The 14,741-nt window shown below is 38.0% G+C and overlaps 3 protein-coding genes across 6 annotated transcripts in view; 1 reads left to right on the plus strand and 2 right to left on the minus strand.

The window, feature by feature from the left end:
• The window catches only part of LOC116011232, a 4,393-nt gene extending 3,009 nt beyond the window's left edge, over positions 1-1,384 (minus strand). Inside the window, exons 1-2 of one of the 4 annotated variants that reach the window (XM_031250768.1) lie at positions 1,210-1,384; positions 394-654 (exon numbers count right to left, since the gene is read on the minus strand). In XM_031250768.1, the coding sequence (XP_031106628.1) occupies positions 394-654 (261 nt within the window). In that variant the 5' untranslated portion in view covers positions 1,210-1,384. Of the gene's footprint in view, positions 1-393; positions 690-1,204 lie in introns of all 4 variants that reach the window. The other 3 variants (XM_031250770.1, XM_031250769.1, XM_031250771.1) reach the window with 3 other exon arrangements.
• Positions 1,385-2,815: 1,431 nt separating this feature from the next.
• On the plus strand, positions 2,816-5,707 carry LOC116010345 (membrane-associated progesterone-binding protein 4). The gene is made up of 8 exons (XM_031249706.1): positions 2,816-3,013; positions 3,157-3,233; positions 3,329-3,400; positions 3,723-3,760; positions 4,365-4,408; positions 4,656-4,702; positions 4,865-5,039; positions 5,351-5,707. The coding sequence occupies exons 1-8, from the start codon at positions 2,879-2,881 to the stop codon at positions 5,516-5,518; spliced, it is 756 nt and encodes a 251-aa protein (XP_031105566.1). The 5' UTR covers positions 2,816-2,878; the 3' UTR covers positions 5,519-5,707.
• LOC116010346 (reticulon-like protein B8) lies at positions 5,708-8,206 on the minus strand. The gene is made up of 6 exons (XM_031249707.1): positions 7,896-8,206; positions 7,003-7,191; positions 6,734-6,914; positions 6,514-6,655; positions 6,201-6,270; positions 5,708-6,038 (listed from the first exon to the last, which is right to left on the minus strand). The coding sequence occupies exons 2-6, from the start codon at positions 7,184-7,186 to the stop codon at positions 5,866-5,868; spliced, it is 750 nt and encodes a 249-aa protein (XP_031105567.1). The 5' UTR covers positions 7,187-7,191; positions 7,896-8,206; the 3' UTR covers positions 5,708-5,865.
• Between the last annotated feature and the right edge of the window lie 6,535 nt (positions 8,207-14,741).

Here is a 14,741-nt window from a genome sequence, read left to right on the forward strand (position 1 = left end):
CCCATACCCCCCCCCCCCCCCCCCCCCCCCACATATCAGAAATAGGATATAAATATCTCATGAAAAACTCATAGCACAAACCCAATATAAAACCTTTGAGAAATTTGTGTGCCACACATACACAACACTGAAGCACTTAAACAAGAAAATGCAGGAGAAACTCTCTAAATTACAAACTTCGCCAGTCCTCGGCACAATTTTCATTTCGTTTTCCTTAACGTATAATTTCTTCTATTCCTTCCATAAAGAAATATTTTGATGATGTATAGAACAAAAAATGATAAGTACATCAGAAGGTTAGCAGCAGGCATCAAATATCAATGAAATAAGCCAACAAAAAATGTTTAAAATTAGTTAAAGACTTGAAACAGCTGAAGAAAGCAGGATACATACATCCAGCAGCAGGTCTATCACACGTTTCATCTGAGCTCCTACAGGACCTTTCCTTATGCTGTTTATGTGTTGAAGTCTTTCCGTATCATTAGAGAATTTGACTGGAGGAGCAGGAGACTTCGCATTTGCAGAAGCAGTTGACGATGCAGCCCTGGGAGGAGTTGCCTTTGAAGATCCAGCTTTAGCTGCAATACTGGTAAGGGTAGACTGGCACTTCTCCTGCTGCTTTTGAAACCTATTCAGACTCTCTTGCAACGCCATCTGAGAGAAGAACAGCACACAATATCCAAGACTGCCTAATAAGTAAAAATACAGTTATAGAAACTCAAGTAAGGTTCTGAAAATAAAATCCACTCCTAATTTCTTGTAAACACATTAATGCGTCCAACTAGGGTAAGTCATGGCATGTCAATTGTCAAAGGTGAGCATATCTAACATTCTAACTTCACAGGGAGACATTTACGCGCTTGAATTCGAAAATCATCACCAAAGAACCAAAATTAAAAAGAAAAGACAGTAAGCATATTTCCTGAAAAGATTGGCTCTATATGGACACACACGCTTTAGCAATCAATCAAAGTGAAATGACCTACACTTATGAAGTTCATATTCATGTCAAATTATAACCAAATTATCTCTCTAATCTCTATCCATGCTTTCCATAGGTTACTCGATGAAGACCTAACTCAGTTCGCTCGCCATTTTCCGTTCCTATTTGCTCTTAGGTCCACCGCTACCGGTGAACCGCGCTTCTAGAAACATAAATTACATTCTCGGAACTGAAGAGTGCTGAGTGATGGAAGAAACTTAACTTACTGGTTATTGAGTATCTCAGTCAGGCGCTCCCCTACGCTGCTGCAGATAATAAAGTCCTGCACTGCCGGAACCGGAGCAAACGACGGTGTGTTGAAGAATTCTTCCACACGATTCTGCAGTGGGACTGGGGAAACTGGGAAATCTTCAACAAAAATCAATTGGGGGAAAACCGATAATACACGTAGGCATGGTGGATAGGTAGTTTGCTCCATATTTAAAGAATTAATTCCATCAATTGTCCTCCGACTATGTTGATTTTTTAAAATTAGTCTCCGACTTTTAATTTTGACAATTTAGGTCCCTTGACTTTCAAATTTTTTCCAATGTTGGTCCTTTCGTCAAATTTTGGTTAAGTTGAGGTCAAATAAAGGGGTAAAATTGTCCGTTCACTTGTATACTCGTATTCCTCCTGTCCTATACGCTATATATATGAATATAATACCAATCGAAGAGACATCGACAGAGATTATATGACTTCGATTGAGACTTCGACTGAGATTATATTCATATATACACAGTGTATAGGACAGGAGAAATACGAGTAATAATACACTAAACAGATGAACGGACAATTTTACCCATTCATTTGACCTCAATTTAACCAAAATTTTACGAAATGACCAACATTGGAAAAAATTTGAAAGTCAAGGGACCTAAATTGTCCAAATTAAAAGTCAATGACTAATTTTGGAAGATCAATATAGTCGAAGGACCATTGCTGGAATTAACTCATATTTAAACAACAAAAAACTAATAGGGAGTTGCTATTTTTATTTTTATTTTTTTGAAAGAAGTTACTATTTTTATTTGAGGATGTGTACACGTAAATCTTATCTTCTGATTCTAACTGTCAAATAATCATAAGAAAATAAATTAATTTAAGTTGTCTTAACTCAAGTCAAGAGCACAATAAACTGCTCCAACTAACCATAAAACCTGTAACTTTTATAACTATAACTCAAAAGTATACCAAACTGTAATCTTTAAAATTATTATATAATATTATCAATAACTAAATATTCAAAACTTTTAATTTATTAATTATCTATAAATTATTAAATAACAATCTAAGCGTTTAGGCTACATACCGTTTCCAAAATCACAATGATGTAAACCAATTTATGATGTCCATAGTTTATTGGAGGCTATTTGGTTGTCCAAATTACAAGTAAATCATCTTAAACGATACATAACTAACTTGACATCATTTGGTTGTTCAAACTACAAGGTGATAAACTAACATAAGATGTCAATAACTAATCAGAGGTCATTTGATTGTCTAAACCACGTGAAGGTATACCAATTTCGAATGCCCACTAAATATCAGTAGATAATTCTCACATAGAATCAAACTTGAATCTTATAGTTATTCAGTCAATTGACCGATCAACATGACTAGGGTTAGGTAACATTACATTATTGTAATATCTAACCAATAGTTGAATTGGAGAAAATAATCTGACGTGTTTCAATTTATATTGAAATATATTTAACTTAATTTTCTAAAAAAAAAAAAAGAATTTATATATATTTATACAAAATGTTTCAATTTTACAATAATTAATATAAATTAATACTAAAAATGAAATGATTTGAAAATGAGGCATCTAAGAAGCTAAGCATATGAAGAGCTGAAAGTTTGTTGACTGCGCGATTCTGCGATCTGAGGATGATCAAACTTAAAACGAAGGAAAATCAAGGAATGCGCTGGTCTGCGCTCTCTCTTCCTCTCTCAGTTCTTCTTCTCTCTTTTCTTCTATTCAAATTCTTCCATCTTAAGTCACAATCTCCGCCATCTACACCTGTAAGTCCTTCAGTTTCATGTGTAATTGTGTGTGCGTTTTATGGTAAATGAGCTAAAGTTTTTATTTTTATTGTTTTCCTTCAAAGAAAAAGGGAGGATTTCTGAAATTTCTTGGCTTTTTATTATTTTAATTTGAATTTTAGAGATTATTCACTCCGGAGGAGCTAGCTCTTTACAATGGTTCAGACCCTAACTTGCCCATTCTTCTTGGCATTATTGGGTACTCTCTGAGTCTCTCTCTCTCTCGCTCTCTACTGCAATGTTATGGCATTTTTGCTTTAAAAGAAACGATTTTGAGTGGATTGAAATAAACAGGTCAGTATTTGATGTAACCAAAGGAAAGAGTCACTATGGTGCAGGGGGTGGTTACAATCATTTCGCAGGAAGGTCTGTTATCCCTTCCAAATTTTTTATTTACTTGGCTTTTGATTGTAGAAATTCAGTTCTGCTGTTGCTGTTTTCCTTTAATCTTTGTAGTTATTGTTTCTGAAGTTTTGTGCTTTCTGCTAAGTTATGCTCCAATATCATGTGTTCAAGTTATGGTTTTTATGTTCTCTTTTTTTAGCTAATGTAGAATGATAGTAGTACCAAAGAGATTGCTCTTGATTTCATGCAGTATATTGTTGATCTAATATGGTATTGATTAGGCTCCTTACTTTTGGTAGACTAACATGACTTGTTTTTATTTTTTTTTTCCTAATGCTTATAGAGATGCTTCTCGTGCATTTGTTTCGGGAAACTTTACCGGTAATGCTAGTTTTTTCGTTCTCTGTTTTTCCTTTGATCGGTGTATTCTTCTGCGTTTTTGTTTTTTATTGGCTGCATTCTGTCTGCTAATCTCAGCCTTATTTCTTATCCACTATTGCATAAAGCCATAAATAGTTCTATGGCTTTATTTCAGCCTCGGTTTATTGTATATGTAGTTATTCAAGTATTCAACCATGCATAAATATTCCCATCAAAGTCAACTTAATAATTGCTTGAGGATGAGGTATACTGGGCATGTATAAGCAAGCAAATCACAGTATACTTAAATTTTCTAAAACGTATTGCTAAGAGGAGAGTGAATAGATAAGAAAACATCTATTTAATCAACGGTACTAGAGACAAATAAAAGTTCTATTCAGCTCTTTGCTTTCTATCTATTTACTCTTCTGCCAGTACAAAGTGGAAGAGCGGTCTCATTATATAAGGAACTGTATGAATGAATTTTATTATCTGGTTTAGAGGACTATGGGAAATATTAAAGATTCTACCGTATGCATCGTATGATTCTAAATGATTTGTTGGCAATCAGGTGTCGTTTATAATCTTTGCATCTCTATAAGTATTTTGTGTCATGTTAATGCAGGAGATGGACTTACTGACTCATTGCGTGATTTATCCAGCACTGAGGTAGTTTGGTGTCTGTTATGTTTGTATGTTCTTATTTTATTGTTGCCATATTAAATCAGTTTCCATGTCCTGTTTATCAATAGTATTATGTCATATCTGTCTTTGATCATTTCTCATGTGCTTGACTTTGATGCCCTCTTAGTTCCTACAAAATTCTACTTTGAGATTGTAAAATTCCAGCTAATGCTTACAAATACACGCGGTTGATAATTTTAAAAGCTTATGCTTATATGGGTTTATGTTTTAGGTTAAAAGCATTGTTGATTGGCGGGATTTCTACTTCAGAACATATACGTGAGTCTTTCAGAATGCTATATCAAGAATAGGAGTAAATTTTTAAGGATTTATAAGGGAAGTCGTCTGGCTTTCTTTACATTCCACTTTGAACACTCCATTTGGCTTCGATTTCATAGCAGATGAAAAGTGGTAGTACTAAATAGATTTCTTGAATTTCAGATTTGTTGGGAAACTAGTTGGCCGCTACTATGACAGTGATGGCAACTCTACCAAGTATTTAAAAGGAGCCGAAGCCAAGGCTGCTAGAGGCGCACAGCTGCTCGAGAAACAAAAGAATGAAGAGGCAAAGATTCCCAGCTGTAATTCTAGGTGGAGTCAAGACGAGGGTTCTGAGGTATAACTTTGAAGCCAAAAAGCGTTGTTCATCTTGTTTGTACCGATCCTCTACTTTGAGTACCGAAAACATTGCACACTTCAAGAGCTTTGAAAGCCAAGAAGTAAATCTGAGTATGTACCTTGTGACCCTAGCTGGCAAAGAACCACGAGGTAAAACCAATCTAGTTTGCCCATAGCTGATCAGCTCAAGCCAAGAGGCTAATAGGCCACTCCTACTAGGATTTAAACTTGTAATTACCAAGTCAACAGTTGGACCAGCTTAACCGAGATTGCCCCTGTACTAAACATTGCTTCAAATTATTCTTTCAGGTTTGGTGCGACGATGGTTATCCAAGACTGGTTCAACGACCTGTAGAAATAGCTATAACAGGCAAAATGAGCAAGCGTTGTGCGTGCTTCAAAAAAGATGAACTCGACCAGCAAGGTTTGGAAGTCTATGAAGGATGCGATTATTTTGCCAGTAAGTGCAAATTATAATGCCTGCAATCTTTCACAGATCTGTAGCTTATCGGTAGCCTGCTGAATAGATAATACAAACTTCATTCTGAGGGCGATGATAGAATGTAGCAACTAGCAACGTAGTATGCTATGTATTTACTTTGAAACCTTGAACATGATACATTTTCCACAGAGAAATAGAGATACTGAAACTCGCATTTCACTAAATTTCAGTAAATTATGTTGGTACTCATTAGGAGAATAGCAACAATATACAAACAGAAAATGTTAATGCTTGCTTAATGCAAGTTTAATTTCCAATTTCCAATACATTAATAATTCAATACAGCCATATATATATATATATATAGCGCTTTCATAGAAATCTACTCGAACTTCTTTCCCTTGAGCTTCCCCCCTTTCGGGATTTTGCTGAGGACACCAGAATCCAGCCTCCTAAACTGGTGCTGCAGCTGATCAAAGGCATTATATGCAAAGTTGTCGACTTCATCTTCGTATCGTTCATAAAGCACGGGGAGCGTGTGGGCAGCAACAAAACCTAAGGTCATTTTCATGGCACATAAAAATGCACGTTTTAGAAAGTAATGTACAAAGTTGATTGCTGAACTGAACAAACCAGGCCAAATTATCTGATAAATTCTATTTGTTCATTTCAAGATTTCGCTATCTCTTGCCAGACAAAAGATAATAAGAATCTTACCGATGTACAGAACAGTCAGAAAGTTGCACCAGCTTCCAATGACGGAAACAGCAAACAAACTCCCAACAACCTAGAATCAGTTCCAAAATATCAGCATAGTTGTCCTTACTTGCTTGTGAACTAATTTAAGGCATATGTCTTACATAAAGGAATCTTAGTGACACAAAATGTACAGACATTTAGATGAACATATGACCATAAGCAAGGTTCAGTTTATGTGAAAATGAAAATAACGCCAAATGCCTATTAAACGTATTATAAGTTAAAAGCAAGCAAGAGAATAAAGAGGACTCATTCGTTATTCCAAACATACAATGAGGAACTGCTTCACACTCCCACCACAGGAGAGGTCTTGAAGGGAGATCAAAGCACGGTTTACTTCAGCGCCTATTGTCGTTGCTATGTTGACAAATACTTCTTCAGGCAAAACAAGACGGGGGACTTGTGATGGTGACCTGTTGCAATTGAAGGCTCGTGGCTGGTAAATGTAGAGAGTCAGTGCAGCAAATAGAAGAAGTGCGCATTTAGCTTACCTGGACATCATGCCCGAAGTGTGTGTCCAGAGGAATTGCACGAGCAGTCCCAGAACCAACGCAATGCATATGAGGGTAAGTAAATGATAGTCGAGCCATTCAAAAAGCATCCACACGAGTGTAGCACCGACCAAAACACTGGCCGAGATTTTCTTGTTTCTCCAAAGCAGTACATCAGCAGCTACATTCCAGTTAACGAAATTCAGAACAGCAAATTCACCGCAATTACTAGGAAAAATATCGAAACAATTAGTAGAAAAATTCCCTACGTTTGCCTCCCCCTAGACAATGGTGCACTGGCTTCTGGCGCCCAAATAGCCTATTGAATTGAGCACTGACCGAGCTCGTTTTTTCCTCTTCAAAGAATGACCCAGACTTGTGCTTCGATACACCATCTGAAATCGATTCCATTATGTTGTTCAAGAGACCCTCCGGTGTTATTCCTTCAGGCATTTCTCCTACATTTGGAAAACCAGAATGCTTAGAAGAAACCAACCATGGAATATATTCATGAGTCACAACTAGATCCTTCTTCCCCAGTTTATTTGGCCTAACTTAATCCATAGATCAGATTATAATAGCAACTATCCTAAACCAAATTAAAAACAAAGCTTGGGTATCAGAAACCAGCAAGCAATTGAACCACTTGGGAGCAGATAATGTGAGAAAGCAATCTGTTCTCATGATTCCAATAGGGGTATCAGTTAGGGCAATGTAACTTTCAACTATACATAACTAGCTAGAAGTGGGGCCACAAAATGATAAAATATCTAAAGCAAACCAAAAGAATCAGAAATATAAAAACATTGTGGAGAATTGCTGCAAATCGATATCATAAAGGAATGGGACTTTAATTTATGATGATATTCACAAGATTCTAATAACTGCAAATTTTCTTCAGCAAGACTCAAACTTTATGAACAATACCCCAACCCAGAACAAAAATCCTCTTGAAAATCAGAAAAAATAATAAAAAAATAAACACCAATTCAAGCTAGAAAGTTAAGAAGTAGTGTATAAAGTAAGGAAATAAAGGAACCACCCCCACTTTGCATCAAAAATTCAAGAAAGAAACCAAACAAACAAAAAATGGGTACAGAAAAAAAAAATGGGTACAGAAAAATCAAATCCAAGAAGAAGGATGAAATGCCCAGAAACTAACCAGATGATAGAAGCCAACCCAGAGACTGAAGCAGAGAGGGAGTGAAGAGTGTAGGTAGGGAAGAAGAAAGGAGAGGGGAGAGGGGAGAGGGGAAAGGGATGACTGGTTGTTGAGCGCAGGGGTTAAAAACGTGACTACAAGAAAAGCAGAAAATTAGAGAGAGAGAGAGAGAGAGAGAGAGAGACACTAATCACTATGTAGAAGCATAGAACGACAAGTTTGGCAGTAGGCAAAGCAGATGATGAGAGAGAACAAAGAAATGGCATTGCAAAGTGTGGGAATCGCACTATTTATATTTATTTAATTTTCGTCTGCTAAAATATCTTTAATCGACCTTGTCTTATCATAAGCCATGTGAATTGTGATGGCCTGCCTGCTTTCAATCTTTATAGTATCTTTTTCCAAAATTCTTGATTTCTTGCACGCTCCTTTTATGTTTCCAAATCAGAATAATATATTAATCTTTTTTATTTGAACATGTCACTTATGAATAACCTAATTTTATTTATCTGTTTTTAATTTTAGTGGACACTTTGAGGTACATTAAATGTGATTTCCTTAATTACTCAAAACGAAAAAAAAAATTCAAAAACATCATTTTTTTTTAAATATCTTTTCTGAACACCATATTTATGTTTGATCACTTGGGTAGTTGGCTCACAATTTAAGTCTTTAGACAATATCTCTGTCAATCCAAAATTATGAAAGGATATGATATGTTTTGGGTATAACTCAATATTATATTTGTTTAGTCAATCTAAATAATTAAGGTTCACGACACAGAGACACCAGAATAAAGGGGTATTATTGATTACAACTAGAAAGATGATTTTCTTTTAATTTGGGGTGAAAATATTGATGAATCCCATGCCAATTGGCACCAATGATAACCTCAAGAACCTTATCCAGTATCAAACCATCATCTAATCTTCCAAGAATAGCCCCAGGCCTAAACGGGGCCCCGATACTGCAGAACATCTGATCATGGCATATACATAACACCATTAACAATACAACGTTAATATAATGCATCGCAATAACTGTCACTGCATGAATCTGCTAATCATTCATATATACGAAAGCATTATTGGACTCTACATATTCGAGTGATACTATGAGTCTTAGTTTCGGTCTAATTGTGACTCTACTTTTATATATATATATATATATATATATATATATATATATATATATATATATATATTCTTGTAACATGTACAGTTTGGTTAGACATCATTAATACAATTATAACAGCTCTCATCTGGTATCAGTCGCTAGGGTTCTTTCCTCCATGGCTGCAAATGACGGCTCTGTGAACTCCTCAGAACGGACCGTTTCTAATGTTGCTATGAGTACTACGGTGTCTTCTCCCGTATCGTCTCTCTCTTCGACTCATCATTATATCAGCCTTAAGCTCAATAATCGGAATTTTTTGTTTTGGCGTACACAAGTTCTACCGTTTCTTCGTGGTCACGACCTGATTGATCTCGTCGACGGTACGTGTCCTTGTCCGGCTCGGCTTCTACCTCCGGCGTCTGATGGTGCGCCGTCACTGCCGAACCCGGCGTACGTTGCATGGAACCGTCGTGATCAGTCCCTGCTCTCTCTTCTCGTTTCGTCCCTTTCCGAAGAGGTGCTCTCCATTGTTGTTGGCTGCTCGACGTCAAAGGAGCTATGGGATGCCATTGAGCAGTCTCTCGCCTCCGCCTCCCAGTCACGGCAGCTTCATCTACTCAGCCAACTCCATGGGCTCCGGCAAGGCGACTCCACCGTGGCTGAGTATCTTGGGCGTGCGCGGCTTCTCGTTGAAGACCTCGCTCTTGCCGGTCGGAAGGTCACGTTGGAGGAGCAGAATCTTTATGTTTTCCGTGGTCTCCGATCCGAGTTTCGGGGCGTTACTTCCTCCTTGGCGATTCGTGGCACGCCGGTGACTCTTCTTGAGCTTGCAGACTTACTGGGTGCTCACGACTTCATAGCCGGTGGCGACTATGCCGTGCCTGGGGGTGCGGCACCGGCGGCCTTTGCTACTCAGGGCGGACGGCAGCGCGGTAGAGGCGGTCGCGGAGGAGGGCGATCTGTTGGCGGCTCTGGTTCGGGCCGTTCTGGTTCTGGTCGCGGTGGGGCTTGGCGCGGCGGCAATTCCGGACGGCAGCAGCACGGCAGTGGGCGAGGGCGTGGCAGGGGATCTTCCTTGCAGTGTCAGATTTGTTGGGCTTATGGACATACTGCACTAGCTTGTTATAAATTGCCCTCTGTTGTTTCCCCGCAGGCTAATTATGTGCATCAAAGTGATTCTGTTTCTGCTCATACTTGGTTGCCAAACACAGGTGCAACACACCATGCCACGCCTGATATAGCTGCTTTATCCAATTCCGATGAATATACTGGTGGTGACACTCTTCGTGTCGGTGACGGTACGCAATTACCTATTAGTAATATTGGTCATGCATCTGTTTCTACGCCCTCTAGGTCTCTTAGTTTATCTAATATTTTGCATGTTCCTCATCTCTCTGCGTCTCTATTATCTGTTCAGCGGTTTGCATCAGATAATAAAGTCTTTTTTGAGTTTCACCCTTCATTTTTTGTTGTGAAGGATATTCAGACCAAGGACATTCTTTTACGGGGCAATAGTTCTGGTGGTCTCTATACCTTGCCGATTCCTGCTGTTTCTCCCTCTGCGTTTCTCTCTGCGCGTGCTTCGGTCTCTACTTGGCACGATCGTTTAGGTCATCCGCATCAACGGGTTCTTAGTCGAGTCTTACAGTCTTGCTTTGTTAGTGAGTCGAATAAATCTATTAGTCATATTTGTTCTGCGTGTCAGTTGGGTAAATCTGCGCGTTTCCCATTGCCACGTGTTGAGTCTATTAGTACCAATGTTCTTGATTTAGTTTATACAGACATTTGGGGGCCTGCTCCTGTACTTTCTTCTGATGGTTATCGCTATTTCGTTCTATTTGTTGATGACTATTCTCGCTTTACTTGGTACAATCCTATGAAGTTAAAGTCTGATATATACTCTGTCTTTGATCGTTTTCGTTGTCTTGTTGAACGTTCTTTCAATTGTAAAATTAAGGTCGTTCAATCTGATTTAGGGGCTGAGTATAAGAAATTACATTCTGTGTTTATTCAGCTTGGTATTAATCACAGGCAATCTTGTGCATATACACACGAGCAAAACGGTCGTGTGGAACGAAAGCACAGGCATGTGGTTGAAATTGGTCTGGCCCTGATGGCTCGTGCGCCTGTCCCCTCTCGTTTCTGGCATTTTGCCTTTGAGTCTGCAGTGTTTCTTATTAATAAAATGCCATCTTATACACTTCACAATTCCAGTCCTCACACCCTAGTTCATAAATCTCAGCCTTCTTATTCTTTTCTGCGTGTGTTTGGGTGTCTGTGTTATCCTTATTTACGGCCCTACAATCGCCATAAGATGTCTTATCGGTCTTCACCTTGTGTCTTCCTGGGTTATCCTGAGTCGTTTCGGGGCTATAGATGTATGGATCTACGTACTAACAAGGTTTTTAATCAGGTTCCGGGTCAAGATTTTTTTGATACATTCAGTCCGGTGGTTAAACCAACAACGGTCAGACTACTTCTATCTCTTGCTTTCTCTTCTGGTTGGTTTTTGCGGCAGTTGGATGTGCACAATGCGTTCCTGAATGGCAACTTGACTAAGACTGTTTATATGCGTCAGCCTCCAGGCTATATTGATCCTCAATATCCCAATCATGTCTGTCTATTACAGAGGTCTTTGTATGGCCTGAAGCAGGCTCCTCGTGCATGGTTCACTCGACTTCATACTTTTCTGTTGTCTGCTAGTTTTAAGGCTGGTCGTAGCATAAAACCACATACAAATACCCGGAGTATTCCGGGGTTATCGAACCACAGGGAAGTGGGGTATCAAGCACTAGTTACTAATTATATTCGCAAGAAGCTATTCCTACGTTCACAATGGATGATTATCTATGGATATGCAAACAAGATAATTAAAATAAGGCAAACGGGTTTTTGTATTCAAAGAGGTAAAAGCGGGATTTTTGGGAGTTAAAGTGTTTAATCACCTAGTGCCAATCTAAAGTGAAATAATTATTTGGGTTAAACAAGTGTGGAAAATTGCCATCTAAAAGGGAAAGGTTACTCTCGTAACTCAAACCCAAAATACGGTAATTGGAATACTCACTCTCGTGAGCTATTCACAATATAAGATCGGGACTAAGCAATAAATGGAATACCCACTCTCGTGGGCTATTCACAAATGGAATACTCACTCTCGTGAGCTATTCACAATATATCCCTTAACCAAATTGTCCTCTCTCGAGGTACAATAGTCAAGTGCAATTGTGGGTGCTCTTTGATTCATAGACAAATCTAGCAAGGGTACAAGCAATCATATGCATCTAATTACAAGTATCAATAACATAAATCACAATTGCAACACAAGCAATAAACCCAAATAGATATTTCATTAAAACAAAATAAGAACTAGGCACATAGGTTCATAAACACTTTTATACCCAAAAATCCCAAAAGGAAGTTTAGCCTAACATGGCTAAAATAGATCCAACAATTATTCAATAAAGTTCAAAATAGAAAAGAGAAAGGAAGATATTCTCCCAAATGATGCCTCCAAGCTCTTTTCTTTGATCTCCTTTCCAAAAGTTGTGATGATTTCTTCTTTGGCTTTTGGAGATGATGAAGCTTCTTTTCCTTGTTCTCTTTCCCCTTTTTCTGACAAAAACCAGCAGCCAACAGGTAGGGTTTGGGGAGAAATGAAGCCTTAAATAGTGGGATCCAAAACAGGGACAAATCTGGAATTTTGTTCTGGGATGAATAGTGTCCTGGGCAGGATTCTCGACGCGTCGAGAATGTTTCTCGACGCGTCGAGAATAAAATGGCGAAATTTTTATTGCTCTCTGGAAGGTCTCGACGCGTCGAGAGATATTCTCGACGCGTCGAGAATCTGCGGTGAACAGTACTTTCGGTCCCATTTTGACTTCTCAACACTTTTGATTCCTTTGCATTGCCTTTTTGCTCCCAAGTGGTTATAATGCAGCACTAAACACACCAAAGACACTCAAACCAAGCATTATACCACTTTAAATAAAATAACAAGGAAAAAGCATTGGAGATAACATTTTAATACACAATTAATTATAAAACCTAAATAAAAACACAAGTAAAATAGGTACAAATGAGAGTGTATCAAACTCCCCCACACTTAAGATCTTGCTTGTCCTCAAGCAAAATAAGAAAATAAATCACAAGTCTGGCATAAATTTTCATACTCTCTCTTGTACCTCCGGTCATACCACAAAGCCAACAAGATCCATTCCCAAGCCAACATTCAAGCACCAAAATTATTAGTTAGTGACAAACCCAGTGTGTGCACCTACTCAGTTAGGTTTATGCAGAATTTGGTATTGAGAAGAACATCCCAAAAGCTTGCCTTTCACACTCCTCTAATACAGACCTAAAAATGCATGCAAAGATCAAGTAGGTCTTTATTGAGCTTATAACGGGGCTAGAGGTTAAGGGCTAACAAAGAAGGGGTATGGAAGATACACAAAACGGAGAGAAGTTCACAATTATTCACATTTAAAGCTAGAAGAGTTTGATGAAAACCAGGAGCATAATGCAAAGACGAAACGAAGCAATCCTAAGGAATAGTGGGGGTCAATTACAAACTCTACAAGAAAAATAAAATAAACAACTAAGCTATAATTTTCATTTTTTTTTTGTTTTTTTTTTGTTTTTTTTGATTTTTTTTTGATTTTTTTTGATTTTTTTTTTTTTGAATTCATAAGAACAAATTAACAAAATACATTACAAAAGATGAAGAGGACCCCCACACTTGAACTTTTCAAAGATAGGATTACTTTCAAGATAAAAGCTCCAAAAATTCTCTTCTACAAGAATATCAAAGAATAAAAGTTACATTCTCTCAAGGGCGAAAGGAAATGTTTTTGGTCAAGGGTTAAGGGTTTAATAATGAGGGTTTAACAAGAAAAACAATTCACAAAGAGGGGTTTAAGTGCTTAGCACTTAATAAACAAATAAAAAGGCACAAGGGGACACGAGGGATAATAAAAACACATCGGGTGAAAAGGTTTAAAAGGCTAGGGGTAAACAAAAATGGCCTAAATCATTTCTAAGCATGCAAGAATTAGACTACACTTGAGGAGTATTAAGGCAAGTTCTAGAACATCAACCAACACCGGAGTTCCACATAATCATTCACTAGCACAACACTAACCACTGGATTGAAAATTAGTTCAGTTTATTGGGTGATTAACAAGGATATTGGTAAGGGAATGAAGCAAGTTCAACCAAAACGATCCACAAACCCACAAGAGAGAGTAATAATAACTATGCCGACAAGTGATTCAAGCAAAAATTTGAGTCATCCAAGAAAGACCAAGAGAAAGCTAAGACAAAACGAAAAAGAAATAACATAAAACAAGAGAAAGCTAAGACAAAACGAAAAAGAAATAACATAAAATGAAATAGTCTAAACCCTCCCCCACACTTAAATTGTACATTGTCCCCAATGTAGCAAATTAAATCAAAAGAGGGGTTATGAGATACATCCCTGAAGTGTCACTGCTGATCTGCATCATCCGGTGGTGGTGGGAAATGAGGCCTGTAGTAGTCTGGAATGTACTGGGGATCCTGAAGCCATGGTGGTGGTGGTGGGAAATGAGGAGTAAAGCCTAGCGCCGCTTGATTTTGTTGATACGTAGATGTACCAACATACCAGTTTATTTCATCACTTCTCCTCATGAATTCCTCTTGCCTTGTAATGAACTGTTGCATATTGAATTGTTGAGGAATTTGAGGTTGCGCTGG

This window comes from Ipomoea triloba, chromosome 2 (genome assembly GCF_003576645.1).
Source record: "Ipomoea triloba cultivar NCNSP0323 chromosome 2, ASM357664v1".
Taxonomy (NCBI): Eukaryota; Viridiplantae; Streptophyta; class Magnoliopsida; order Solanales; family Convolvulaceae; genus Ipomoea; species Ipomoea triloba.